We start from the raw sequence: 27,914 nt of genomic DNA, 5'->3' as shown, positions 1-27,914 counted from the left end.
AAATTTGACTCTTCTCATTTTGCTATTTTACTGGAATTAAGTTTTTTGTGGGGAAAGCAGAGCACCCTATTTTGACAAATGTGGATGGGTTAATTTAGCTTGATCTGAAGCTATAGAACTGTGGTCTGGTCTGACAGAAAACCCTTAATATCTCGTTGATGTGTAAAAAAAAAAAAAAAGTGACATGCAAGTAATTTAAGGATAGTTATGTGAGTTGTGGTTTTATTTCTTTTCCATTTTTTATCTCATGTTTGTGTAGTAAATCGGATATGTCTCGACTGCGATTAGCTGCTGGTAGTGCAATAATGAAGCTTGCACAGGAACCCTGTTACCATGAAATAATTACCCCAGAACAGTTCCAGCTCTGTGCACTTGTCATTAATGTAAGTAACTGCATTTGAATTGAAGTGACTCTTAATTGAGTTCAGAGTCCTTACATCTGAGCTTTTGTTGCTGCTACACTGAGTATTTTCTATTCCTCACAGCTTTCAAAAGTTACTGAAATTTCAAATATTTATTTTGCTGCACCTGTTGATATTTTAAAAATGTCTTCTCAAAATTCCACCTTGAATGCCTTTTTTTTTTTTTTTTTTTTTTAAGATCAAGATTTTTATAGTTGCACTCTTATGTTTTGTTTTGCTATAGGATGAGTGCTACCAAGTGAGGCAGATATTTGCCCAGAAGCTGCATAAGGCACTTGTGAAATTACTTCTCCCTTTGGAATATATGGCAATCTTTGCTCTGTGTGCCAAAGATCCTGTGAAAGAGAGAAGAGCACATGCCAGACAGTGCTTGCTCAAAAACATCAGTATACGAAGAGAATATATTAAACAGAATCCTATGGCTAACGGTTAGTATTTCAGTAAAATTGTTAAGAATACAATAGTCAAATAAATTGGAAGGAGTAATCATTAAAACTTAAGCAAATTGCTTTTTGTAAAGAAACACTGTGTAAGTAATTTGTTTCCTCATCTTTGTATTTGACACATTCAAATCTAAATTTACTTAATTTAGCATTAGCATAAACCATAAAATACTTATCTGTACATTGCTGAGAATTACACATGTAAAATACAATGCTGTTATTGTGGTAGTTGTTTTGCTCAAAAAATAAAATTTTGTTTTCTGATATTTTAGGTTTTATAACCTTCTTTCTAAAGTTAGACCAAGTATTTTTGTAGTAGCAGAACTCGTTCATTTATTTTTAATGATTCATTAAAAGTAAAATTTGTAGGAAGAAAAAGCAAGTTTAAATTTTACAGTCCGTATTTGAAAAAGTAATACTTTGAAAAAGTGTTTATTGTGATGCAAGTGTGTGTGTAATATAGAGGTTATTTATGATTTTTTTGTTTCTCTAGAAAAATTGCTGTCCTTGCTGCCTGAATATGTGGTACCATATATGATTCACTTACTGGCACATGATCCAGATTTCACAAAACCTCAGGATGTTGATCAGCTTCGTGATGTCAAAGAGTAAGTGTCAAATGATTCTAGAATTCTTACCCTGAGAATTTTTCTGTGCTTGGGAAAAACTCATTAGGAAGAGGAACTCTTTGTTTTATCAGCAATATTTTTCAAAACAGTGATGTTGGAAACGTGTAACACTTTAACCAAGGGAAGAAGACATCAACAACTGCTTAGGAGTATATTCCAAAAGCCCAAATGGTAGCCTGTAGGTCACATCATAGTATACCGATTTCAGTGAGTTGTCTAGGCTTCTTCTAAAGTGAGGTAATGATTTTAGATTCTTGTATTTGTATATCTGTAGAATTTCCTAACACACTTAAGAAATGCCAAGTAATGTCAGTTCAAATGTTTTGGAACTTACTAAATACAGAGCTTCTCCAAGACTTGAAAACATAATGCCACTGATGCTGGGTCAGAGTCCTGCTTCACTGGAAACGTACTTTTTTCTTTTTTTCAATTCTCTCCTATGCAAGTTTACTAAAATTCATGCTAAGTTTGCTGCTGACTTATCATTTGCACTATACATCTACAGTGCAGGCTTAGTGCTTCTTTATATATTCGACACAGACTATTGTACAGAAGCCTGTCATACAGAAGGTTGTTCTGTACTGTTTCCAGTTTGAGACCATCTTGTATGCCTTACCTATCCATACCTTAAATATAACTTTTGTATTCCTTTGTGTCTTGTCATGAATTCTAAAAAACTGTTAAATTTTAACACTTTTTATGTTAAAGCATCCTCCCTCAGCTTTGGGTTTAGTGTTTTGGTTTTTTCTTGTATTTATTTTTGGTGGAACTGTGAGCTATATTGTTTTGGTATTACAAAGGCATGTGTAACCACATAGTGCAGTATACATCATCAGAAAAGCAGTTCATTCTTGGCACAAATAGAACAGTTCACATCTTAATTCTTTTTGCACCTTCACCTGTGAGAGTCCAAGTCTGATTCTTTCTCTACATGAAAAACTTAATTTGTTCTGATCTTTGAGTTTACTTGACTTGTACCTGCTCAGAACCTGAAGTCAGCGAAAACTTTTTACCTAATTATCAAGTCTACATTTTGTCCCAGGACTCCCTGTTCCTGGCAACATCTGAAAGCATCCTCCAGTGTGTACTTTATCCAAAATGCATGGAACAAGTTCTGATTCACAGTTGTCAAGTTAATACGTTCTCTCAGAAGTGCTTTCGAGTGCACAGAGCTGTTTTGGACACCCCTTGTATAGCTTTCCTCCCTTGTGTTTGTCACGGGCTGGCTGAGCTAGCTAGAGAGGACTGCTCCAAACAAAGAAATACTCTGTACAGGAATTTTGGCAGGAGTACTTCTCTGAAGACTCTCCTGAGATAAATGCAAAACATTTTTCTCATAAAATGTAATACAGTGTTTCTTTCAAGAGTGCTGAGAGCCATAGTGTTCACTTTAAACTGTTAACATAGATGCTTGTAAACTTGGAAAAGCAGGCTGGCAGTGTGTTTTGTACTTGTCTCCCTAGTTTGTCTTGGTTTTACGTGTCCCGAGTACATTCACTAAAGTAAATACATGCTTAGCAAGTTCCTTAACCAAAATCTGTGATATTTATTCTTACAAAGCTTTTAAAGTTTGTCCTACAGAGATGTGTTTGGGTTTGGTTTTTGTCTTGGGACAGTGTCTTTTACTTCAGAATTCATATTCCAAAAATACTGAAATGGATACAGAGAATGAACTTACTTTATATGATTGTGTTCCTCTAGGCGCATATCTTTTTTTCTACATGAAATTCCACTGTTGTTCTGGAAAGGTCTTGTCCAGGGTTGGTAATGACTTACTTAATTTGTTGACTTAGTGAAGAAATCAAGCTATTGAAGATGACATATGTTAACTGGAATTACCAGAGTAAAATTTGTCCTCAATAATAATCTTTGGATGACACAGGGTTTTGGAGAAGTTGGGTCAGTGTGGTATGTTATCAGTCCTGCATTCATCCCATTTAAGTTCTCGAGAATAGTGAATAGATGGATGTAAAGATATCTAACAGATTTATTTACTGTAGCTTTTGTAGCTCTTGGGTGCAAGTCAGGATATAGACATCTTACTTTATTTGAACTCTGGGTAACTATTTAAGTGTTTTGACAGAGCACAGCCCTCTTTGAGTTTGAGAGACATGTTCCTTCATCTCTTGCATTACAATCTTTTTAATTTCTATCAGTTAAGAAGATTGGGGCTTTTGTGGACAGGGAATTCTAATGTTCAGTCATCCTGTTTTTCTAGTTTTTTATTAGCCTCTTTCTACAAGGTAATCCCCCTTCCAGAGCTTCAGAATTAAATTAGCTACTGGCAAAGTCTGCATTTCTCAGACCCACCCGTATGTCTTTCCCAACTATTATTTTACCATATTAACGCTGTTGTTGACCCTCTAGCCATGTGGAGCTGTGAAGCTTGATAGCAAGTGGTGGAAAAACTAGTTGTGTTTTATATCATAACTGAAAAGTTCTTAAAACAAACTTTTAGCCATAATATAATGGGTTCTCCCTATAAATAAACTGGATTTAAAGAAAACTGGAAAAGCTGACTATATTATCTCTATCTGTAAGGATTTCTCTTCCTCCCATATGGACATTAGCAAGAATCTGACCTGATCATTTTTGTATGTCCTCTCCTATTTGAATTCCAGTATTAAACCACATAGTGTGGGTATCTGTGTTGCCAGCAGTATGATTTGTTCAAGGCCATTTTGAGTGTGGTCATGGTACATTGTTGATAGGATCATAGACATAACCCAAGGTAGTGATTATAGAATTTCATCTAGATGATGGTAGCACCTGAATTCTTGCTTCTATTCATATTTGGAAGAGTAAAATGTTGATTGGTTGGACAGTGTTTACAGATATAAGTAGCCCATTAATTTGGCAGATTTATTCTGAAGAGTGCAATTAAGACTGTGTGTTAAAGGTCTAGACTGTTTACACATTCAGATCACGCTGTTTATGTCCTCAAATTGATTGTGGTTTCTTAAGAAAAAGTATAGCTGATGATTTTTTTTTTTTTAAGACATTGCTATATGTGGGAGCTGCAGTATAAAAACTGGGATGTAATTACTTGTGGGTTTATGGCTTTTTAGGTGCCTGTGGTTCATGCTTGAAGTCTTAATGACAAAGAATGAGAACAATAGCCATGCCTTCATGAAAAAGATGGCAGAAAACATCAAGCTCACCCGAGATGCTCAGTCTCCTGATGAGCCAAAGGCCAATGAAGTAAGAAATGCAGTTCAGATAAGTGTTGGGTGATGGGATGAGGGTTTCACAAGCAGTTGATGAACAGGATTTGCAGGAAATTTGAAAGCAGTAACTCAGAAGTTTTTATGGTCTTTTAGAGTGTTAATTGCGAGCATTGTATGTTGTCAGTCTCATTCTTTAAAAGCCTTGCTGACCTTATCCAGCACACAATACCTAATGAAGTTAATAAACAAAATTTGTTAAATATACCTGTTGCTGCCTGCCTGCCTTTTTTTAACTCCTACTGCCTGGTTTCCCAACGTAAGTATCTTCTGCTGTTGGAGGAGGAAATACTGTATTATGGCTACTGTTAAACCTATTAAGTTTCTAGCAGAGATGGGAAGCTCTTGTTTGGGTAAGAGCTTCTACTGTACAGTATAGGCATGTAAAGTATTACTAGTTTTTATTAAATAGTATCATATGAAAAATGCGGAGTTCTGTATGTATTTGAAGAGTCAACAGTATGGTTAGTGATGTAATTACAAAATATGTCCTTAGTGGTTATTTTAACACATAAATTAAACTTCTTAGAGAACTGCATTCTCTGTACACTGTAAAAACAGAATTCCTAAAGCATGCTTTCCTTTTTTTCTTCAGAAACTTTATACAGTATGTGATGTAGCACTATGTGTAATCAACAGCAAAAGTGCTTTGTGCAATGCAGATTCACCGAAGGACCCTGTATTGCCAACCAAATTTTTTACGCAACCTGAAAAGGTAAATTTATTAATTTAATCTCCAAAGTGAAAAGGGGGAGTACTTTGATTTCTGTAATTGATAGCTGGTTATCTCCCTAACATAATATCATGGAGTGGGAAAATGCATATATTTTATCCTCAGCAATTAAATTCTGTAATGTCAGCTGTATGCTATGCTATCTATGTGTTCTGAACATGTGCCAGAAATGTTTGTAACCAGGTGAGAGATAACTAGAATAAATACTGATATGTAGCATGTATCGTTAGATCATTTGGTTGAAGTATTTTACAAGTGCATCTGAATATATGAGAATATATGTATATTCTGACTGTATCTGATTTAGAATGCAAAGCAGACGAAAAAGAAAGAGGAAATATTTTTTTATGTTATGCGTGGTATGTTTATATTTGATAATAGCCATTTGGCTCTTTTGTTTGCTGTACAAGTTGGTCCTATTATTGCCTAGTAAGAGTCTTGGTGAGTGTAGCTCTACTGTCAGTAATGAGGTATACTTCTAAAAAGTGTAAGTGGAACCAAAGTAATTCTCTGAACCAGACCTGATGGTTTTTCTCAGTGTCTTAGACTGTTAATTAACAGCTTTTCCAGAGTCTGTTTAAGCAAAACTTTATTTAATTGTGAAATGGCTGATGCCATGGTAACTGTGAGCTGTTGTCTGTGATAGCTACCTGCATTCAGATACAGTGTTTTGGTTTGTGTAAGCTGTACTAAGAGTGACACAGGTAACAACTTTCAACTTGTTCAGAGAAAAGAGCACCCATTCTCCTCTCCTTGGAATTCCTATTAAAATGATGCAAGTGGAAAAAACAGGGAGGGCAGTTTTGCTTCATTTCAAACGATTTATGTCATTCAATATGGAAAAATGTTAATCCCAACTTCAGGTATGGCATACTGTCATTCATTAATGCTCGTTCAGTAATGGAGGAAATCTCCTCCAAAATACTAGTTTGACATGTATTTATTAGGTTGATTCATTTGTCGGCAGGTTGTATGGTGTGAAATACCTGTAGCACTACAAACTAGTAGCATCTAGTTTGAGAAGTCAGTCATGTATATATAAAAAAAACAGCAAGATTGAGAGATCAAACACAACCTTTTCTATTTTATTTTTATACAGGATTTCTGCAATGACAGGAATTACATTTCAGAAGAGACAAGGGTTCTTCTTTTGACAGGAAAGGTACTGTATTTTGACAAGTTACAATTCTTTGAATATTACTTACGGCTTTTTCAATGTCCTGGACTGCTGTAGTTTAAAAATGGTATTAAGAATTTGTGTAAAATAATCTGTGAATCTTTTATTTGATGGCATAATTAGTGCCTTTAACATACTACCTGGTGAGTACACAACACCAGGATTGTTACCTATGCACTGAGGCATAGGTTCCTTATTAACTGCATTTTTTCACATAAGTACAGGTTTCTCCATTATTCAGGTAAGTGTGGCATAATGTTACGATGCAGATACTGAATTGTGACAGTGCCAGCATTGGAGGCCTTAAATTTTCAGTCTTAATATTTTTAATATAGCTGTTAATGCTGTTAAATTCAACTGCATACATCTGCATCCTTTTGAATGTCTCATTTTATTTCAGATGTAATTTGGCTGATGCCTTCACAGGGGAGAGAAAATACTAGGGGTTGTTTTTTTTCTTCGCGAGGGGTGGGGTGGGGGTGACAGGCACACCCACAAAAAATAATAAAAACCAGAACCTATTTTTATACCTTTTACAATTAGCTGTCCTTTCTTGGGATTCTGAAACTGTCTTTCCTAGGTTCTGGTTAAATTATGTTGGAATGCTTTGTAGTCTAGCTCAAAAAATTAGCAGGTCTTTTTTTCTTGAGCATAGCGAAAGAATGCTGGCTGACCTGTAAAATATAAAAATCCTGAGAACAGTGGAAATCATGGTTTTAATGTAAATTTAATGTGCATTTATTCATTTTCATGTTCTGTGTTTTATGAACTGTTACTGCATTCGTTTCTGAAGTCTTCAGTTAGGGCATAGTTTGTTCTAATTGTTCATTGTAAGAGTAGAGACAAATGACCACTTTCTAAATAGTCTAAGCATATCATTTGCTTCTTCACACACTGTTTTTTCATTTATACAAGAAGTTTCCATTATCAAAGCAGTTCATATGGGTGAGGTTTGCTCAGTTGGCAGAATCCTGCCTCTCCTTACTTCATGTTCACCGTGTGACACCAGCTTGGATGCTACTCGGTGAGCTGGGTTGGAGTTACGTTAGAGAGGGAGGAGGCAGATGGAAGACAAGTCACCTTTAGCAGCAGCCCAGTACCAGACTGGTGCTCTAAATATCCTCAGAAGGTGGTACTGTCTACTGCCGTAATTGTTTCACCTTTGTCAACATTCAAGTACAATGAATGAAGCATTTGAAACAAGTTTAGTTGGGTATGTAAACTTAGTACATTTCTCTTTTGATAAGGCATTCAGCAATGTAGACTAAAGTTATGTCTTAACTAAAAAAATCTTGCTGGTGTAAGACAGGCTTCTCTCCTGAATTCTGTTAAAACAGTTAGATTTGAGGAGGAGGGATGTCCCATACCAAGCTAGTATTATTTATTTAGTTTTCAATGTTCTGAGAGGACAAACATTATTCCGCGCTCTAATAGAAGACACAGACACATGCTTCTTTTTTCTGCCTTCTTCCATTTCAGAAAATGCAGATGTGCAAGGATACCCCACTGACTCTGAACAATGGTCCTTTTTTTGGCTTGATACTGTGTTTTCAGAGGGACCGATACAACACGATTAGGGAGAGCGTGCAAGTCTAGCCATGTTCTGCAGTACATGCCCCTTCTTATTCCCCCAGCATTCATAATTTTTATAATGGGATGCGAGACTCTGCATCTGTGCCTGTTGGTTTTGATATCTGCTTATGGACTTGTTCCCAAATTTATCTGCTCTGGTTTTGAACCTCCCCATGCTCTGCCTTCACAATCTCTTAATGGAGGTAGATGCCAGAAATTTGCAACCTGCTGGCTGCCCTTTCTCTCACAAACACTTTTCTCTCTCCTATTAGCTGTGCCGAATGCTTCCCACTTTTTATAGAATACAGAATCATAGAAGCGTTTAGGTTAGGAAAGGCCTTTAAGATTATAGAGTCCACCACTAAACCATGTCCCTGAGCACCACATCTATACATCTTTTAAATGCCTCCAGGGATGGTGATGCAACCATTTCTCTGTTCAATGCTTGTCCACCCTTTTGGTGAAGAAATTTTTCCCAATATCCAATCTAAACTTCCCCTGGTGCAACTCGAGGCCATTTCCTTTTGTCCTATCGCTTGTTACTTGGGAGAAGAGACTGACACCCACCTCACCACAGCCTCCTTTCAGGGAGCTGTAGAGAGCAGTAAGGTCTCCCCTGAGTCTCCTCTGCTGCAGACTAAACAATCCCAGCTCCCTCAGCTGCTCCTCATAAGAACTGTTATGTAGTCTCTTCACCAGCTTTGTTGCCCTTCTTTGGACATGCAATAAATTGAGTTACTTGGTAAACTGAGCAAATAGAATATTACAAGAATAATACGTTAAAATAAATGTGCAGTATTAGCACTAGGATGATGCAGCTACTGAACATGTGCTCAGTAACAGGCCATTCCTGTTGAGATCATTGCTTTTTTTCTTTTTATTTGCTAGCCAGATGTTTTCCAGTATCTGTGGTATCTCTCTCCTGCCTGCTCCCTTATAATTTCCACACATGGGGATTACTTTTCTTGTGGGAATGTCTTAATAAGTTAGCTTGGTCTCTGAGGAAATGTAAAATTACGTGAAGAATGTGACACACCAGTTATGAAAACTTCTTTGACTCCTCCCCAGAGACAAAATAAAAAACTTCCTGCTGCCTACCCAGCCTGACCAAATCAGTCAACGAGCACCAGCCGTAGCAAGTTCTAAAATACCATCGCTGTATCAGAGGACCCTAGAATAGATAGTGTTAAATATTTTTACACTAGTTTTCTGTATAAAAGTGTACACATTTCCTAATGTTGTAGTGAACCTAATTCTGCATTACGTTTTGGAAAGCCTTTCCCAGAGGTGCTTTGCTTTGCAGTTATAGGATGTTAGAATCATTGAATATCTCAAGTTAGAAGGGACTCCTAAGGGTCATAAAGTCCAACTCCCTGCTCCTCAGAGGATTACTTAAAACTAAACCATATGACTAAGAACATCTTCCAGATGCTCCTTGAACTCTGACAGGTTTGGTTGTGCAGCCACTTCCCTGGGCACCGTTTCAGTAAGCAATTACCCTCTCAATGAAGAACCTTTTCCCAATGTCCAGTCTGAACTTCGGATGCAGTTTCATACCATTTTCTCATGTCCCGGCTGGTCACCAGAGAGAGAACAGCACCTCCCCCTCCGCTGCCCCCCTTGAGGAGATTGTAGTCTGCGATGAGGTCACCCCTCAGCCTTTTCTTCTCCAGGCTGAACAAACCAAGTGACCTCAGCCATTCCTTGTAAAGTTTGTCCTCAAAGCCTTTCACCATCTTGGTCACCCTCTTTTGGACACACTCTTAATAGTCTGATGTCCTTTTTATATTGAGGCACCCAAAACTGCACATGGTATTCGAGGTGGGGCTGTACCAGTGCAGTGTAGAGTGGGACAGTCACCTCCCTTGACCAGCTGGTTATGCTGTGTTTGATGCACCCCAAGACACAGTTGGCCCTTTTGGCTGCCAGGGCACACTGTTGACTCATATTCAACTTGCCATTAACCCAGATCCTCAGATCTCTTTCTGGAGGACTGCTCTCCAGCCTCTCATCCCCCAGTTTGTATGTGTAACCAGGATTACCCTGTCGCAGGTGGAGAATCAGGCACTTGCTCTTGTTAAATTTCATGTGATTGGTGATTTTCCAACTCTCTGGTCTATGCAGATACCTCTGTAAGGCTTCTCTACCCTCAAGTGAGTCCACAGCTCCGCCTAGTTTAGTATCATCAGCAAACTTATTTAATGTACATTCAACTCCTGCAGCTAGATCATTTATAAAAATATTAAAAGAGCACTGGCCCTAAAATTGAGCCTTGGGGAACCCCACTGGTGACTGACTACCAGCCTGATGTAACCCCATTTACTATAACCCTTTGAGCCTGACCTGTCAGCCAGTTGCTCACCCAACATACTACGGACTTGTCTAGCTGTGTGCTGGATGAACTGTCCAGAAGGATACTGTGAGAGGCCGTGTCAAAAGCTTTGCTAAAATCCAAAACCACCATGTCTGCTGGTTTCCTTTGGCCAGCTAGATGGGTGACCTTGTCATAAAAGAAAATTAAGTTGGTTAAGCATGACTTTCACATTGTAAACCTGTGCTGGCTATGACCAATGACTGCATTGTGTCTCAAGTGTTTTTCTGTAACTCCCAGAATAACCTTCTCCATAGTTTTACCAGGCACTGAAATGAGACTGACAGGCCTGTCATTACCAGAGTCTTCCTTCTTACCCTTCTTGAAAACTGGGGAACATTTGCCAGCTTCCAATTGACTGGGACCTCTCCAGACTCCCAAGGCCATTGAAAAAGAATGGAGGGAGGTCCCACAGTGACATCAGCCAGCTCATTCAGTACCCTGGGATGAATCCCATCAGGCCCCATAAATTTATGTGCATCCAGCTGGAGCAGCAAGTCACAAACAAGTTCAGGGTCAGCTGGGAGTTTATCGTCCCCTCAGTTACGGTCTTCCAATGCAGCACTCTGGGGGTCCCAGGGAAGCAATGATGGGCTTCAGTAGCCCCAAGTTTGCTCTCCCCATATGCAGGCTTGAAGTTTTGTTGGCAGTTTTTCTCCTGTTGCCAACAGTTTGAAACTCAACTATTACGTGGTCACTGTGACCAAGAACAGTCACCAATCACCACTTCACAAGTCCTTCTCTGTTCACAAAAAACAAATCTAGGAGGGCATCTTTCCTAGTGGGCTCCCTTAGTACCTACACCAAGAAGTTACCTTCAACATGGTTCAGAAATTTCTTGGACCTGTTTGTCTCCACTGTACGATATTCCCAGCTGATGTCTGGGGTGTTAAAGTCACCCATAAGGACAAGGGCAGTTATCTAGAGAGATCCCTTAATTCCTTGTAGAATAATTCATTGGTGGTGTCATCCTGGCTGGGTGGTTGATGGTAGACTCCCACTACATCATCTACTTTATTTACTGTCGTCTTCATCCTTACCAAGAGGCTCTCAACTATGTTGAGACTGAAAGAAAATCGCCACACCCTTTCAGTCCTCTAACATTACCAACATTCTGGCTTTTATTGAGACTTCTACAGCTGTTGAGTCTTCAAAGCATGAGAGAGAGCAAGGCAATGGGTGAAGTGCTGTTAAATTATAAGAAATAAAAGTAGAGTAGACTGTTTTTTAAGTAGAGATGAGGTCTGTAGCTCTAGACCAATGACATCATGACTGAGACTGTTAATCGAGAAAAAGTATATTAAAATACTTAAGAAAATATTTTAAAAACTAAAGATGTGTCTGAAGTACCTATTTTTTAATATTTAAACATTTTCTTCTAGCCAAAACCAACTGGTGTATTAGGTACGGTAAACAAACCATTATCTGCAACTGGAAGGAGACCATATATTAGAACTACAGGATCAGAGACTGGAAGTAATATCAGTGTAAACTCTGAGCTGAGCTCTTCTGCAGGAAACAGATCACGGTACAGGAGTTTGAAATTTCTTTTGTCGCCTTTTTACTTCATGTTCTGCAGTGTGCTTGCGTGTTTTAGGACAGGACATGCTTTGATGTGCGTGCCTGTGTGTTTGAAGAGTGTCTTATCTACTTCAAAAAAATACAGTAGTTCTCTATAGGTAAAATCTCCATCTTTGCTTTTTGTTTTGTTTTTTTTTTAGTAGAAAAACATTCAGTACAGTGTTTAGGTGTGGCCTGTGTGTAATTACATAAAACACAACAGAAGAGACACTATACTGTCTGAAATTTTGGTCATTAACATTCATAATATTTTTACATCAGAAAATGTATCAATTGAAGAGACCAGCCATAATTAATACTAAACAGATTTTTGCAACTCACACATTTTTGATGTATAAATTAGGATTAATCCTAATTGGTAACAAGAAACATTTTTGATGTAGATGAAATATTCTGACCTATTTAATATTAAGAACAAGCTTGCTGAAGAGGACCAGGATCTCAGTGGAGAGATGCAACATATGATTGTAGTATTCGGTCTTTCTTTTAGTAAGTGTCAATTTTGTGTGGATCCAGAGTTTTTAGATTTGTCTTCAGTCTGGAGAAACAGTTTACACTTTCAAATTTTAAGATTGTATAATTTATTTTGGAATTGATTAACTGGCTAAGAGAAAGGGTTGAGGGAAGTAGAGAAAGTCACCTGTCATTGCTACAATTCATAAGGCTGAAGAGCAGCCTAATTCAGTTCAGAATTTGTGTTGTAAGTGTGCATGATACCTGCTGTAATAATCTTGTTTATTTATTTCTTTAACTATTTTGTTTTTAAAATAATTGTATGTTTGTGTAAATTAACATGAAGCTTGAGCATTGCTGGTCTTTATTTTTCTTTGCTACCTTTGCCAGTGTGGGCTTTTTCTATCAGGGAAAAAGAACACAGCCTTGTTTAGAGCATTGGTCTTAAGTTTGCAAAAAGAATCATAATGGCATTGTGTCTGTGATAAGGGATTTGGCTCAGTGACAAGCCAACACCTTTCAGATCTTTCCCAGTTCTCAGAAAGAAGACGTAAGTGTGGACTCGGGCAAATTCAACTCTTTATAATTCAGCCTGTGTTGGGTTTTTTTTATTATTTTTAAAATAATTGCAGACATTTTTCTTCTGCTGTTCTGTATATTTTGGTTTTATTTTGTCTTCAATTATGCTACCAGGGAACAAAGTTCGGATATATCAGAAACTGGAGTCAGTGAAAATGATGAAAATCCTGTAAGGATTATTTCAGTCACACCAGCAAAGACAGAACCTGTGAAAAACAAGGTACGTCTGGGGATTTTATGGACTGTATCTCTAATAAGCTTGGCATTGGACGTTTATTCAGCGTGCATCACTGCAGGTGGTCTCTGAGGAACTGGTAATGTCTGATTTCATTTCAAGTAGTTATATCACTTTCCTAGCCCAATATTTTCTAGACCATTCTAGACCCATTATTTTCAAAACTACTGTTTATTTTATCCAGAGTAATTAATAGAGCTCACGTGCTCAAAAATAGCACAGGCAAACTGGAAGGGACTTCCTTGTTTTTAAAAGATTTCCACCTTTATTCTGTGTTTTCCAGTATAAATAACAGTAAGGCTGTGATTCAGAGTGAAGGCTGACACCTGTAGCTTTAACTGAAGATACTGCCGGGAAAATTTCAAGCGGTCCTTTAGCATGAAATATGTATCTGACTTTTGGATTGTGTCACAACCGAAGTATTATTTAAACTTTGAGGATTGTTAATGCTTTCCCCCTTTCCATTAGAGACAGAGAAGATCATGCATAAATCATCATGATTTTTCAACTTCTAAAGCATAACAGTTGCATGTAGTTTAACAAAGGTAAATGTGAAGTCCTGCATCTGGGGTAGATTAAACTTAAGCAACAGTACAGTGTGCTGGAATCTGCCTGGCTGGGGTGTAGGCCGGCTGACAAGGACATGGGGGGACCATCACGGTGGACAACCAGTGGAGCATGAATCGGCAGCATGCCTTGGCAGCAGTGAGGGCAAGCTGGGCCCTGGGCTGCAATCAGCAAGAGTATAGCAAGCAGATTGAGGGATGTGATTATTCCACCCTATTTGGCATTCATTAGGCTAACCTGGAATACTGAGTCCAGAATACTGTGTCCTGCCCAGTTCAACACAGATTGAAAAACCGGAGAGAGCTTTGCAGAGGGTGGCCAAGATGATTTAAAGGCTTAGAGGAGTTGTTGTATGAAGAAAGGTTGAAAGACTTGGGTTTCTTCAGCCTATAGGGTAGAAGCCTTGGGGGAATCTAATCAGTCTTTCAATATCTGAAAGGTATTTGTGGAGAAGATTGAAGTACTCTTTTTCTCAAGGCTGCATGGTGACAGGACAGAAGGCTACAGGCAGAAGTTACTTCAGGGGAAATTCCATCTGGATGCAAGCAAAAATTTTTTTTTAAATCTGCATTGTGAGGAAAATTAAAGACTGGAATAGGTTGCTCAGAAAAGTGGTGGAATGTCGCTGTTCACGGCTTGGCTTGTCAGGGGCCCTGGATAACCCGAGGCCCTGCTTTCAACAGAAGGTTTGACCAGATGATTTCCAGAAGTCAGTTCCAACCTAGATGATTCTGTGATTCTAAAATTAAACATAGATTTTTGTAATGATTGTGGGGATACATAAATGGTTCATGCTGTACATGTTTTAAGAAGTTATGTGTCTACTCAGTCTTTTTTGATTAGGTGAAATCGGAGTAATAAGCAGGTGTTTTGGATTTGTATCATCACATCTCTTTCTTAATCTTTTAAAACACAACATCCATGTGATATTCACACCTGTAAGTTAATGAAGAAGAAAAAAATCTTCCCCGAATTTCAATGTGTGATTCCTTTTTTGGTTCTATTTCCCCAAAGTAGGGTTCTTCTGAAAAGTTAGAGAAGTTAGGCAAAGCATTTATGAAATAAATCTTCAAAAAAGCTTTGTAGTTTACCTGTAAATTTCTTAGGAATAGCTAAAAAAAAAAAATAAAAAAAAAAAATGTGCATGTATTGAAGTAAAAATCATTTGCTGTACCAGAATCATTACTCTTGCTCCTCAGTTCTCTCCTGTCAGTTGTTAAAGAGGCAGTAAAAAGAGCTTGTCCAGATGAACAGTCATGGAAGTGGCTGAGTTTTATTAGTCTTACTGTAATCTCACTTTTAAGCAACTTTAGATACATTGGGTGCAGATATTAATGTTATACCCAATGTAGAAAATCTTTTTGCAAGGTTGATGTCTGAAATCCCATTTAGTAAAACTTTTTACAAGGTCTAAGACCATGTGATGTATTTTTATAAGAACACATACTGTTTGATAAGGTTATGTTTCTGTCGGAGGGAGGTGACAATTTGAGTTTGCCTTTAGGAATCTCTTTTTTTCTTCACATTCAATATTTTTATTTTCTAGGAGATTAATTCTGATCAGGCTACACAAGGAAACAGCACTGAACGAGGGAAAAAAAGAACAGCAACAGCATCTGGAACTGAGAATATTCATCAAAAAACAGAAGAAAAAAATGTAGATGAAACAGGACCATCACTCGCAGCAAAAACCAGGAGAGGGCGTCCACCCAAACCTGAACCTCAGGGTACCACTGCAAAAAATGAGGAAACAAATAAACCACCTGTCAGGGGAAGGAAAAGGGCAGCAGTCAGTCAAGAAAGTCCAGGGAGTTTAGAGGCAGGTAATGCCAAAGCACCAAAACAGCAAGACACAGCAAAAAAGCCTGCAGCAGCACAGAGGCAAATTGATCTACAAAGGTAAGAATAAATAAATAATAAAATACATGGGTCAGGTAGGCCTTTCCTGTGTCAAGATAAATCCTGAATTTACAAGTATAGCAGATCTAACATAGTTAAAGGGCACGACTAAACCACAGTGATTTATAAACACCATGGTCCGACATACATTGTGTTGTGTTCTGTTTTTCAAAGTAAGTACCAGGGCAGCTGGAATTGGAGAGATGAATTTACTTGGTCAGAACAGGATAATCTAGCCTGTTTTCACCAAATTGTATTTTACTAGCATGGCTACGTAAAAGAGCCAAGAGTTGAAGGTGTTTCGGTGCATTCATTTACGCCAGGTACACTGGAATTTGGGTGCTCTGCTCCGCTTCAGTTCATTTATAATAAAGGCTTGAAAATTGACCATCTTTAATGAACAGAACAAATTGTAATTCCAGCTGTAATTCTTTTCTGATATTTTGGGTTTATGCTTGTTTAATATTAACAGTATTTCAATCTATGTTTTAAGTAAATCAAAAGGAGAATTTGGAACTGTGTAAACTACAAAACAGCTCTCGGATGATGATTTATTTTTCTTTAGTGTTTCAGTGTGTTGATTTTATTTGCAATATAAACAAACCACAAATGCACATAAACACTGAGAAATTTGTTTAGCTGAATCTGATACAATAATAATTTTAATGCAGAAGTGTCCAAAATTGTAGAGCAATAAGATAAGGTCAGCAAGCCAGTGTGCTAGAAGGACTCTCAAATGGATTTAAAGGAAGAAAGAATCAGTGAAATGGTCTCTTTCAAGAGATTTTGTAAATTGAAGATCTTGCAGAGAACTTAAATCAAAAAGAATTACCTTTTCCTCTCACAGCAAGATTCGTACACCAGTAAATTGTGCAGTCTTTCAAGACAGTAGTAGTTGTATGCTGCATTGCAATGCTTGTTTTATACATCAGATTTCTTTGAGTCTTCATAACAAATTGCACTATCCATAGCCTTCAATAAGCAACCTGTATCAGATAGCTTCTTGAAAATATGTAATACCTCAGTGTTTCTTGGAAAAAAATACCAAAACATTGTTAACATTTTTCAGAAGCCAGGTGCTTGGAAGTGATGGAGATTCACTGTTGGAGATAGAGTCAAGTCCAGAATATTCCCAAAATGCAATGGATCTTTTTAAGGCCTGTGGGAGCAGCCAGGAAGATACTGAGGATACAGAGATAGCAGAGGGAGGCTTCCTTAAGGTGTAGCAGGCATCTTATATAGGACAATTCTGTTTTTTCTATTGTCGCTTATACAGCAAGGAATAAAAAAAAATGTGTCTGTCTTCCAGAGAAATGTATGTAAAAATAGCCGTGCCTGAAAGGATATTTTTTTTCCTCTTAAGCAGACATGTACAAGTTACTGTAAATATCTGAAAAACATTTGAAGTAGTGCTTGTTCTTAAGTAAGACAGGCTAATTTTATAAACCTGTGTAATTAAATAGTTAATTAGAACAAGTTACCATTCTTACTCTGTTTCAAGTGAAAGCTATGGATAAATGTATTTCTTTATGCTGAAAAAACATTACTCGGTGATGAAATTATTGTTATTCAACTTGTGTATTTCCTAGTTTATCAGGAAGTTGTGCTATACAGTAAGGAAATTCAGAAATATTCAATTAATTATGTAATTGCTGAGTAGATAAAAGATGGAGTGGGAAGAATCACAGTGTAAAGAGTGCAAAAGCTAAAATGTGAACAATATAGGTAGGATTTTGATTCAGAATCAATTGTAATTTCCGTGTCCTCACAATTAACTTCTATTTCCTTTTTCCCCCAAAAAAGGTAAAAAGAAAACTTGCTCGAAAAGGGAGGAAATGAAGGCCAAATAAAGGCATGCTCCAAGCTTCTGCAAAAACTAGGATTCAGAAATTTCCTGTACAGGAACTGAAATTACTTCAAAACACAACAGCTTTCAGCTCTGAAACCAGAAGGAAAACTATGCTTCCCTTTCACACAAAATTAATCCTTCTCAATGGAAATGTAAAGCAGAAACTCTTGAGAAAGAGGCTAAAAGCATCTGTACTTATTTCCCCAGAGACTTTTTTTATGAAAAGTCAATAATTAAGCAAATTGCTTAACACTTGGTTCCAGTTCCTGCATTCTGGAGTTTAAAAGTGTATTTACACCATTAATTTCCATGCTGCATTTTTTATTTTAAAGAAAGTCAGAGGAGGTCCTTACACTGACATTGAAAATTCATGATCCTAGAGCCAGGTATTTCCCATGTTTCACAGAAAAAGTAGAAGTCTACTGAATGGATTTTAAACAAGACTAGAGGAAAAAAAAAAAACCCCACAAAAAGTCTTTTTGCTTTACTTTTGGAGACTGTTTTATGTATAATTCTTTCTGCCTGCCTACTTTTCTGCAAAAATAAGATGTACAGATTTCAGTTCCCTGCTATGAAAAGTCATGTGGTGGCAATTTTATAAATGTTGCTTTCTGATTTTTATCAGAGTGGGAAAGTAATCATTTAAAATTATTATTAATTCGCAAGTAGACATTTCATTTTTAATTTTCCCTCCGTTTTAGTTTAATATAATTTGCAATAAATGTACATATTGATGTTTGTTTTATAAAAACATATATCACTTTTAAGTGTTTTTACTCCTGCGGTTCTGTTGGAATATTCTAAATTTTACAGGAGTAAAGACAGTCCAGCATTTGATTTTATAATGTTTGTCACCAGATTTTTATTATTGATGTAAAGAAAAAAAATAATCAATTTTTAAAAATAGTTGGACTTTGGCAGCTTTGTAAGGAAAGTTGGAAATGTTTAGGATTGCTCTCAATTTTAAGCATTGTGCTGATTGGAAGTAAGTCTGTTTTGCATTTTGTCTTCCTGTCCAGGCTCATTTTTTAATGTTTCTTTTAGAAGATTGTTGCATCAATATTATGTTTCCTGGCATTGTTCAGCATAGATACAGTGTACACTTTTATGTACACACGATCATATTTAAGTTTGTTGCATAAAATAAACGCTTCTAGGTGTCATGTGGCAGTCTTTTTTTTTTTTTTTTTTCTTTTTTTTTTCTTTCACAGAAAACTACTTGCTATATCTGTGCATGGTCTTGGATGTTCATAGATATAGGGTATTGAGCAAAGAAGTTTTAAGATGTTTTACTGCAGACAGTTCCATAGTTTAAAAGATAAGGTTTTTTAGGTGAAGTTACAGTGCTTTATCTTGTGAAGTTACATGGGAAGAAGGAGGTTGGTCAGCAGAGTGAAGGTGAACAGTTCACTTTGTTCCCTGTGCCTCAATTCCCCTTTTCTCTTCTGCAAATTGTTTTGAAATCCCTTGATTCATTGTAGAAGAGCTGGATGCTGTTGACCTCAGTGAAGGATTAGTTGCTCTCCTAAAATGTGTAGGGCGCGGCTGTGTGCTGTTAAACAATGGCTAACTCCATTGAGTGTTTAGCTGGTGTTACAGTTATTTTTCCGCTGTAACAGAGAAAACCAGACTCTTCATGAAGCAGTATATGCAACTTTTTCTAAAGCAGTCTGTGATGGTTTGACTTGAAGGATTTGAAATGCTTTTGACAAAGGAAGACTGGGAGATTTTAAAAGCATTTAATTACACATCTGTCAGGGTTTTGATTTCTAAAACTGAAATAATTTCACAAGATGGATTTACTGATCATAATGCAGTTTCTTTTTAGTGCTCTGGTCCAGTACTTCCCACACACAAAAGTTACAGTATTCTCGTTTAAACCAATTTTAAAATGTTTTTGTTAAAAGTTTTTAGGTGCTACCTAAAAAAGAAAGTCTCTTTTGGAAATGATCTCTGGTACCTCGTGGTGTGCCTCTAACAATGATTTGAAATCTGGACTTGACAGATCTTGCAAATATTCAGAATTGTTGTGAAAAGCATTGATGTGAAGTGCATAATTGTTGGGGGGGTTTTGTGGGGTGTCCCATTGTGTGTCTTTCCCCCCCGCCCCCCCCCCCCTTTCTTTTTGGATCGGTTTAAACATCAACTTACTCAGGGAATCCTCACAGAATAATTTAGGTTAGAAGGGATTTCTGGAGGTTCAGTGCCATGCTCAGAGTTTTTAGGGGCGCACCTGAGTTACTTCTGTATGTGGATTATCAGTATAGTCAAAGAAAATAAGTACATTCATGTAGCGAGTTATGCTGGGCGTAAATGGCTGTGTACAGAAAGAGCAGAAATGCAGTGTACAGGCTATAGGAGAGGCCTGCTGGCGGTGGCCTGCTGGTTTCTTTTCAGAACTTGCCCCAGATGAGGCTACCTACAGCACTTCCATGCCTATCCCCCGCCGCTCCCCCACCAGCGCCCTGAGAGCACCCATGGCACAGCTCAGAGTTATCTCAGGATGGACATCTTTCTGGAAGATCAGTATCCCCTAAGGCCGGGGGTCATTACAGCAGTCTTGCTTGTGCTAGCAAGTAGTTGGAACCGTCAGCCTTTATAACAAATACAGGGAATTGCAGGCATGATTTTTATATATATATAAATTTATGCATTGCTAGTACTTCTTCTTAGGCTTTAAAGATAAGATCTATTAAAAAGTAATCAGTATAAAACCGGAATTGAGGGCAAATTATTCCAGAGAAAGGTGGGTGTTCGTACTTGGCTATATGTGAGGTTTTGAGTATTTTATGTAAGAATGGGAATTCTTTCATTGTAATAAGAAAAGTGGTGCTCAGAGTTTTTCACTTGTTAATGTGTGATAAAGAATAAAAGGAAGCCAGGTGAAACCCAGTCTTTATGGCTTTTTATCCAGTGTAGGATTTAAAGGTGCTGAGGTTTCACATTCTGTTACATAGTTAGAGCTAAGTTCTCATCATCTTTAAGTTCCCATCCTCATAAAAGTGTGGCTTTGTTTCTTAGCAGACATACATTTATTTCTGTTCCTTTGTGTCCTCTGATGCCTGGACTGCACAGCTTTTGTAACAGTAAGACAGGAAGGCGGTTCTGAGAACTTGCTTTGTAACGCACCAAATTAAGCCTTTACCACTTAACAAAATCAAATCTGAATAGTTGTTTTAGACAATTAATGTTCCCTAGAGCAATCTTAAACAGGAAAATAATATGCATTACAAATCTTCTCTGCACGTGCTGACAAGCCTTTAAGTTCTAGAATTGATACTTACCTAAAACATACTTCCAGCCATTAGATACTTGGCATATGTTGTTGAACCAAGTTCAACTTCAGACTGGCATTAGAGTTTCAAGTTAACTGATGGGGCTGTCACAGCTGAACTGGCCTCTCTAAAGATCTGAAAAGATTTGGGATTACCAAGCATTTGCAATACACAGGAAATTTGCTGCTTTAAGAAACCATCCATATGGGTCCTAGTTTGCTTGCATGTGTGCTCCATTACTCTATTGGTTGGTTTGTGCACAGAAATCAAGTCCCAAACGGGCCCTCAAGGAAGTAGCCCAAACTACAGAAGCTGGACGATGGAGCCTACTTGCCAGCCAGGCTGCAGGTGTGCATAGTTGATAACCGAGCTTTAGTCACAGAGTAGCTGGTCTCAGCCCAAGGAATTGTATCTCAGCACGGGAACACATTTGCATAGGGAGCAGCAAAGTGTTAAACGGGAGTTAGCCAAGTCCTTCTGTACAGCAGCACTTGATAGGTCCCGCAAAGCCTTTCACTGCTTACATTTCTGACAAGGAAGGAATCATCCTGCTGGTGACTACTCCAGGTACTTAAACGGTCAGAGGGAAACTCGAATAGTAAGATAAAATATTCCTAAACTTCAAAGGCCAAGAGCAGCTTTCATTCCTTAAAGAGTTTTTAAGCCTGGTGTCCCCTCGATCCATTTGCCTTGGTTCCTGGAAGGTTGCAAACAAGATTGGACTTCCTCAGGAGGAGAACCTGGAAGTCCTGGTGCAGTAGCAGAGGTGATGGCTCACAGCCATCTCCCTTCCCTGCTGCACAGCCCGGGTCAGGAGAGTAGATCCAAAATTTCTTATTCCTGTAGTTTTACCACATGAGAGACGAAAGGGGGTGAGCAACCCAATTTCTCTCTTTGATCTCACACTCTCTGATCTGCTGTTTCTAGAAGAAGGTGGCCAGTCCCATGGCTCACATCAGATTCCTTAGCATCAAGTCACTGGTGACCGGCAGGATGACTGCTTCCACAAACATGAATCACTAGAATACGTTAACATTCCAAGTAGGAACATCTCTCACTCAAGGCAAGTTCCCAGCCTTATTTTCTGTAGTCTGAAAGGAAATGAACAAGTTGTTGGCATTTGCAGATGCTTGTAAAGAAACGAGTGGAACCACAGCAAAAGGTCGTTTCAGGCTGGTTCCAGTTCAGATAACCTCCTCACTCGGGCTGCAAGAGCCAAAGCAGCAGCCGCGCTTACTGCGCCTGAATGCAGCCAGCATCACGTGCTTCAAGGCCACATGAGCGTGTTCCAGCGCCCTGCTGTCACTCACGGCGCTTGACACAAACTGCACATGAAGAATTACTGGAATGACTGCCTGCAGCAGGCAGCATGTACCATTGCCCTGGAAGAAGAAGTCCTGCCAACCTGACGAGAAGACCTTTCTGACCTGCAACAGAGCATCTGCTCTGTTTTTCTGCCTAGTAAAAGTAATGAAAAACTTTTATCAAGGAACTGTCTGACTGCAATAGCTGGGTGTCGCAAGCCAACAGGAGGAAGAGTCAGGACTCATGGTGACCCCTGTAGCTTTGGCAAGAAATGGTTCTAAGAAGGTGTTCAACTTTGAACCTGGTGGATTCATCACCAGCTGTGCAGCTGGATCCCCAGTCAGCGGAGCTGAGACACTGTGCTGCCCATGGATGAGTCCCGTGTTACCCGGTGAGGAGAGGCAGCCAGCAGGAGACACATCCGCTTTTCAGTGTGAGCAAGCGAAGTTGTAGCTTGCTGAAGTCATGCTGGCAGCAGCGTAGTCTGAGCAGCGTGTCAGTTGAGGCAAGAAGCATGACCAAGTAAGTCTTTGTACACCAAGTGTCCTCCTCCCGTGACAAGACTATCAACAGCCACAGGAGCTCAGGGGTGTGTTCATAACACTGCGAGGCTAGCATGCTCCAGAAAAAGAAATACACTTTTTCCTCCTTAAGTTCAGGCATTTAATTCTCCTCTCGCTGCCCTGGAAGCAGATTGATCTATGTTGACCTTGATGCACCAAGGCTTCTGAAGCAAGAGCTGGCAGGTGATCATGGCTGGGTGGCTTTGGTGTCGAGTCTGATTGCTGTAAAGCAGGTGGGTTATCACTGCGTGCTCTAGAAACTCCATAGGCGGTAACCTCATTTCTTACCTTGGCACGACGCTGATGCAACAGCCGGCGTCTGACTGGGCAGTGGGCGCGCAGTCCGGCCCTGTACTCCAAGGGAGGCTGGGATGCTCGGAATACCTTCCTCGGCAGTATGAGTGAAAACTCAAGATACAGTTTGCTTTGTCATATGTTCAGGTGCATCTGCCTCATCTGTCCCGGTGCTGCCCCCAGGCCAGAAACAGGGTGGGCTGATGCTAGCAGCAGAGGTCTGAGCCATCTGTCTTCTCACGGGAGGTTTACTGCCTCCACAGCACGTGCAGGGTGCCCTGCGCGGGCGCTGTGCTGCTCCTGGCTGCCCACAGACAGCTCTTCTCCGCTTCCTGCAAAACTGCCCAGGTAATTCGTGCCATCACCTCTTGGCTGCTTCCTTCCCTGAATCTTCCCAGGAAAGGAGAGAGCGAGCCGTAATCTGCATAAATCGTTCTGGGTGGTGGCAGAAGCCATCACTGTTCATCCTTCCTCATGCCGTTACACCAGGATGGGATCTGGGCAGAGAAGCCACTCTGCAGACGCGGGGAGTGGCCGTGACCACACTAGCTCTGTACCTGTCCTTGGCACCCTTTCCCATCCCCTTTTCTCAGCCTTCTGGCCACAGTACATCGCTTCCCGGCTGGCTGTTCTTCAGGGTCGTCTTTGCTGTATCCGTCCATGCTTGTGTATTGCATCTTCTGCATTACCATCTCACTTCCCTCTACACGAGCTTAGCTCCTAGCACAAAACGATTTGGGGAGAAAGAGGACTCTCTGCTGTGACTCATTTCTGATGCTTCTGGGGGGGATGCGTTCATAGTTTATCAGGTTCTGCTTCAGTAACAAGATTTTAAACTCTGCTTTTCCCACCAGGACTCTCCATGTTCGGAGTAGGTGTCCTCCCTAATTCAGCACAGGTTACTGCTTTACTTGCTCCCTTCATCAAGTGGGGAGTTGCTTCTCACGGCACACCTGCCACGGACTGCACCCCCGCTGTGAGCCACAGGCAGCTCCTGAGCTGCCTGGGACTCAGTCAACATGCGCTGAATGGCCAAATCTTTTAAATACTTTCAGGAATTTTCTTGTCAGCTGGACTATTACAAGCTATCGCAGGAGATCCGGCATTCCCCCACCCAGCAGCAGTGTATTTTTAATCCCTTCTGGTTGCCACAGCCCCTCACACCATGAGCCCCTCACAGACTGTACATACCCCGGTCATGGTGGCATTTACAGTCCTGTTGTCTCTGGCTTTCCAGGTTTCAAAGATACCTTCCCGGTAAGATCATCCATCACAGTATATCCATGTGTATAAATACCTAAATGGGCGATTTTCATTCGCAGTGAACACACAAGACACCTGTGCTTGGAGGTATATCCCTAGAGAAACGGGTGGTTGATCGATTGATTTGGGTCAGAGTCCTCTGAAATGATGGTGATTGGGTCCATTGAGCGTTACTTGAGCTTGGCCTTCTATATACAAAGTCATGGCCGGAGCTTCACCTCACAGCAGGATCTTTTGCCTCTCATTTTCTGTTCCTGCCGGTCCTGGGAGCTCTCTTGCCATGGCAGTGGTTCCTAACACCAAGTTCAACGTGTCAGTGGTGCTCAGGTCTGGTAAGGACGGCGAGGGAACAAGGCAAGGGCTTTTTTGTATAATCTCCTGCAGCCTTCGGGCACCAACCCTGCCTGTGCACCAACGCAGCAGATGTTACCAAACATCCAAGTAGGATGATGGAGGGAGCTTTGGCCTACTTAAAAAAAAAAAAGAATTAAAACAATATATGTATTTTATTACAGTTCAGGCTGGCAGCAGCTCCTTAATGTCCAAGCTGCTGGCTGCATGGCAGAAGCTGTTGGTGTAGCAGAGCCGAGATGGCAGGACGCTGTCATGGACTGGCACGAGCGGCGCTGCGGGGACGTGTAGCCCGTAGGGGTGAGGCTCAGCCTACAAACAGCTGCATCTTGGTGGGCATCTACCCCCTGGTCTGGGCTGCTGGGGTTTGGGGCTTGTCTGGGCCTGGTGTGGAGCTGGCTGGGGTCACGGTGCTGGAGCAGACCTGTGGCCTCCCTCATCACCTCGCACAGAGGAAGAGCCCCGAGCTGCCTTCACAAATGACTTGAGGCAGGGCAGCACCTAACGCCTGCCATGCAGCACCATGTGGTTTTAAGGGCCTAAATGGGCAACTGCTTATTTGCTTAAGCCACTGATGCTCTTGGCAGCGTTTGTAGCCACTTGAATTGCCGGGCACCTGGTTAGACCCTGGTCCTGAACCACCACCTGGTGCTGGGGGCACAAGCCTGACCTGACCCATAGCAGAAATGCGAAGATGTGCCTCTTCCAGGAGAGCAGAGGGCTGGAAGGGACCCTGGGAAGATTTTCCTGTTTCCAAGCCAAACTTATTCCAAACCAATTAATACGAACCTGACATCACGCCTCTTGTGTGTGACCTGGCCACTGAGAAATGCCCATCACTGCAACCACCCGCATTCCTCCCCCGTGCCCTGTTCCCACCGGGGCCTGGGGAAGTTCACACACAGGATTAATTTCTCAAGAGCTGTCTCTTTAACAGTAAAAGCCATAAATGTGAGGGGGTTTCATTCCATTTGAACTGACGGCTTCAAATCATTTAAACCACTTCCTGCACAGATAAACTACCTCGCATCCAACACGGCTTCTCGCCGTGACATGAGAACACGTTGGCCACCGCTGCCAAGGACAGCTGGGACCCACTCCATGGCTGGTGTTCGTTCTTCAGCCTTGCATGCAAAGAAATACAAACCCGTGGTGATGACATGATTTCCAGTGCTTGTTCTTTGTTAAAAAATAATAAGATGCTTACCTACCAGGCTATACCCAACTGCAGCATGAAATGGGACCAGCCGGTTCTAGGCCTCTTTTTTGAAGCAAAATCCACCTTAGAGCGTAACTGGCTCATCCTTTCTTGGGCTGATAAGCAGCCAGGCGTTGCTGCTCTGAGAAAGCCACCCTTGGACCCAGCTCTGCACCCAGGCAGTGGGCATGTGGCTGAAATGGGGACGCAGCCAGCTTTGCCCCAAGACAGGCAAGGGCTGCTCCCACAACCCAGCAACATGGCTCCGCCACCAGGAACTGCCCAAACCTCTCAGACAGGATCCGCAGGAGCCTCGGCTGCTTGCCACCTATCATGTTCTCAACATGCCAGCTGAGAAGAGTCATTCTGGGCAAGATGGAGGAAGGGAAGCAACCAGGGCAGGCAAAGCAAGGCGCTGCTGTGCACAGTCCCCTTTCCCACCCGCTGCAGGAGCAGGGGCCCCAAGCCTGTGCCCTGCGCCACGCCTGCAAGCAAAGGCGGCTGCACACCAAGGACTGGGGCTGCTAAAGGATTGGGTGGCTCTCACATCAGCACAAACCAGCTTCTCTCTCACTCACCTTCCCCCCACCCCCAGCAACACCAGGCTCGTTTTTCCCCCCTCACCATCCCAGCCCATGACTCTTTTATTTTACACCAGGCTGTCACAAACCCACCTGAAGACTTCATGTATTTCAACACAAAGCAGCCACCAAGTGAAGCAATGTAATTTATTTGACATTATACCAGACGCGGGTGCTCCAGATCCAGACTTGACCTTAAAACAACTTAAAATCCTGGATTTGCTGTATTGGCAGTATCTGTTACCTGCCTGAGAGCCAAACGTGTCAGTATTACAGCTATTGAAACAGAAAATTAAGTACAGGAGAAGTCGAGCCAGTAAGCACTATCGGTCCATTTCAACTGCGAACTCGCTTCCAGTTTTGGGGTGCCAGAAGAAATGACAACGCTGTCAGCCAACTTTGAGGGTATTTCAGTATACAGGAGCTCTCAGTTACTCACGTCATAGTAACATCTAACTACAAGAAGAAGGGAATATGGATTATTTTTTTTTCCCTCCCTAAATCAACAGGCAGGCTAAGAGAAGCAGCCCTCCCCCCCAGCAGAGCGGCTGGGGCATGCTCCTTCTCCCTCACATCTCTTCGTAAATCAGGTACCACAATGCAACACAGCTCCCGATGACAGTAAATTTAAACAAAACAATCCCCCTTACACGACTGTTTTTAACGCTGTACAACTGTGCATCTGGTAGAGCCTGCCTCAAAACCTGCCCAGGGACACACACACAGAGAGGTAGATGGGACACAGACCTGGAACAGATGATCACAACCAGCTCCACAGCAAACTCACCACTCAGCTCTGGCTGGGCAGACACTGCCGTCTGAACAGCCTTACTCCGTTCCGCTAACATTGACAAACTCCAAACAAGAGAACTGCGCGTACTGGTGGCAAACGAATCCACAGGCGTCATCTCAACCAGGTTGTTCCACAGCTGAGAAAGAGGGCAGTGTTATTACCCAACAGGCTGTCCCCTTCCCAAGTAAGAACCAACTGCAGTTTATACGAAATAGTTTAAAACGCACAAAGATGAAATTAAATGAGTGGTGCTGGAAAACCCATAGAACATTTTTTCCTCTGCAAGTTACTGATTTTTGTATCTTCAGACACAGCTTTGAAAGGAGACACAAGGTGCTGTATATGTACATATATTTCTTAGGTTATCACATAAGGCAGTCCTAGTTGAAATAACGCACGCTTTCATTACACAGCTTATATTTACACATCTTTCTTTTTCAAAATTTTAAGTGTGCATCATGAAAATGATCATCCCTTTCTCCCTTGTGACTGACATGGAGGCAGTATACCCTGTAGTATCAGAACAATTCAAATTACCAGAAATAAAATGAAAACTG

The 27,914-nt window shown here is 40.6% G+C and overlaps 1 protein-coding gene across 3 annotated transcripts in view; it reads left to right on the top strand.

Annotated features, from left to right (window-relative positions):
* Positions 1-18,897, top strand: part of PDS5A (PDS5 cohesin associated factor A) — an 85,885-nt gene extending 66,988 nt beyond the window's left edge. The window contains exons 24-33 of one of the 3 annotated variants that reach the window (XM_037391732.1): positions 260-383; positions 646-850; positions 1,359-1,473; positions 4,563-4,695; positions 5,314-5,433; positions 6,551-6,613; positions 11,954-12,099; positions 13,299-13,404; positions 15,533-15,885; positions 17,689-18,897. In XM_037391732.1, coding sequence (XP_037247629.1) covers positions 260-383; positions 646-850; positions 1,359-1,473; positions 4,563-4,695; positions 5,314-5,433; positions 6,551-6,613; positions 11,954-12,099; positions 13,299-13,404; positions 15,533-15,885; positions 17,689-17,692 — 1,369 coding nt within the window. In that variant the 3' untranslated portion in view covers positions 17,693-18,897. The other 2 variants (XM_037391741.1, XM_037391746.1) reach the window with 2 other exon arrangements.
* The last annotated feature ends 9,017 nt before the right edge of the window (positions 18,898-27,914 follow it).

Source organism: Falco rusticolus, chromosome 1 (assembly GCF_015220075.1).
Source record: "Falco rusticolus isolate bFalRus1 chromosome 1, bFalRus1.pri, whole genome shotgun sequence".
Lineage (NCBI taxonomy): Eukaryota > Metazoa > Chordata > Aves > Falconiformes > Falconidae > Falco > Falco rusticolus.
Note: the sequence above shows the minus strand (reverse complement) of the source record. Positions and strands in the feature narration are given on the sequence as shown.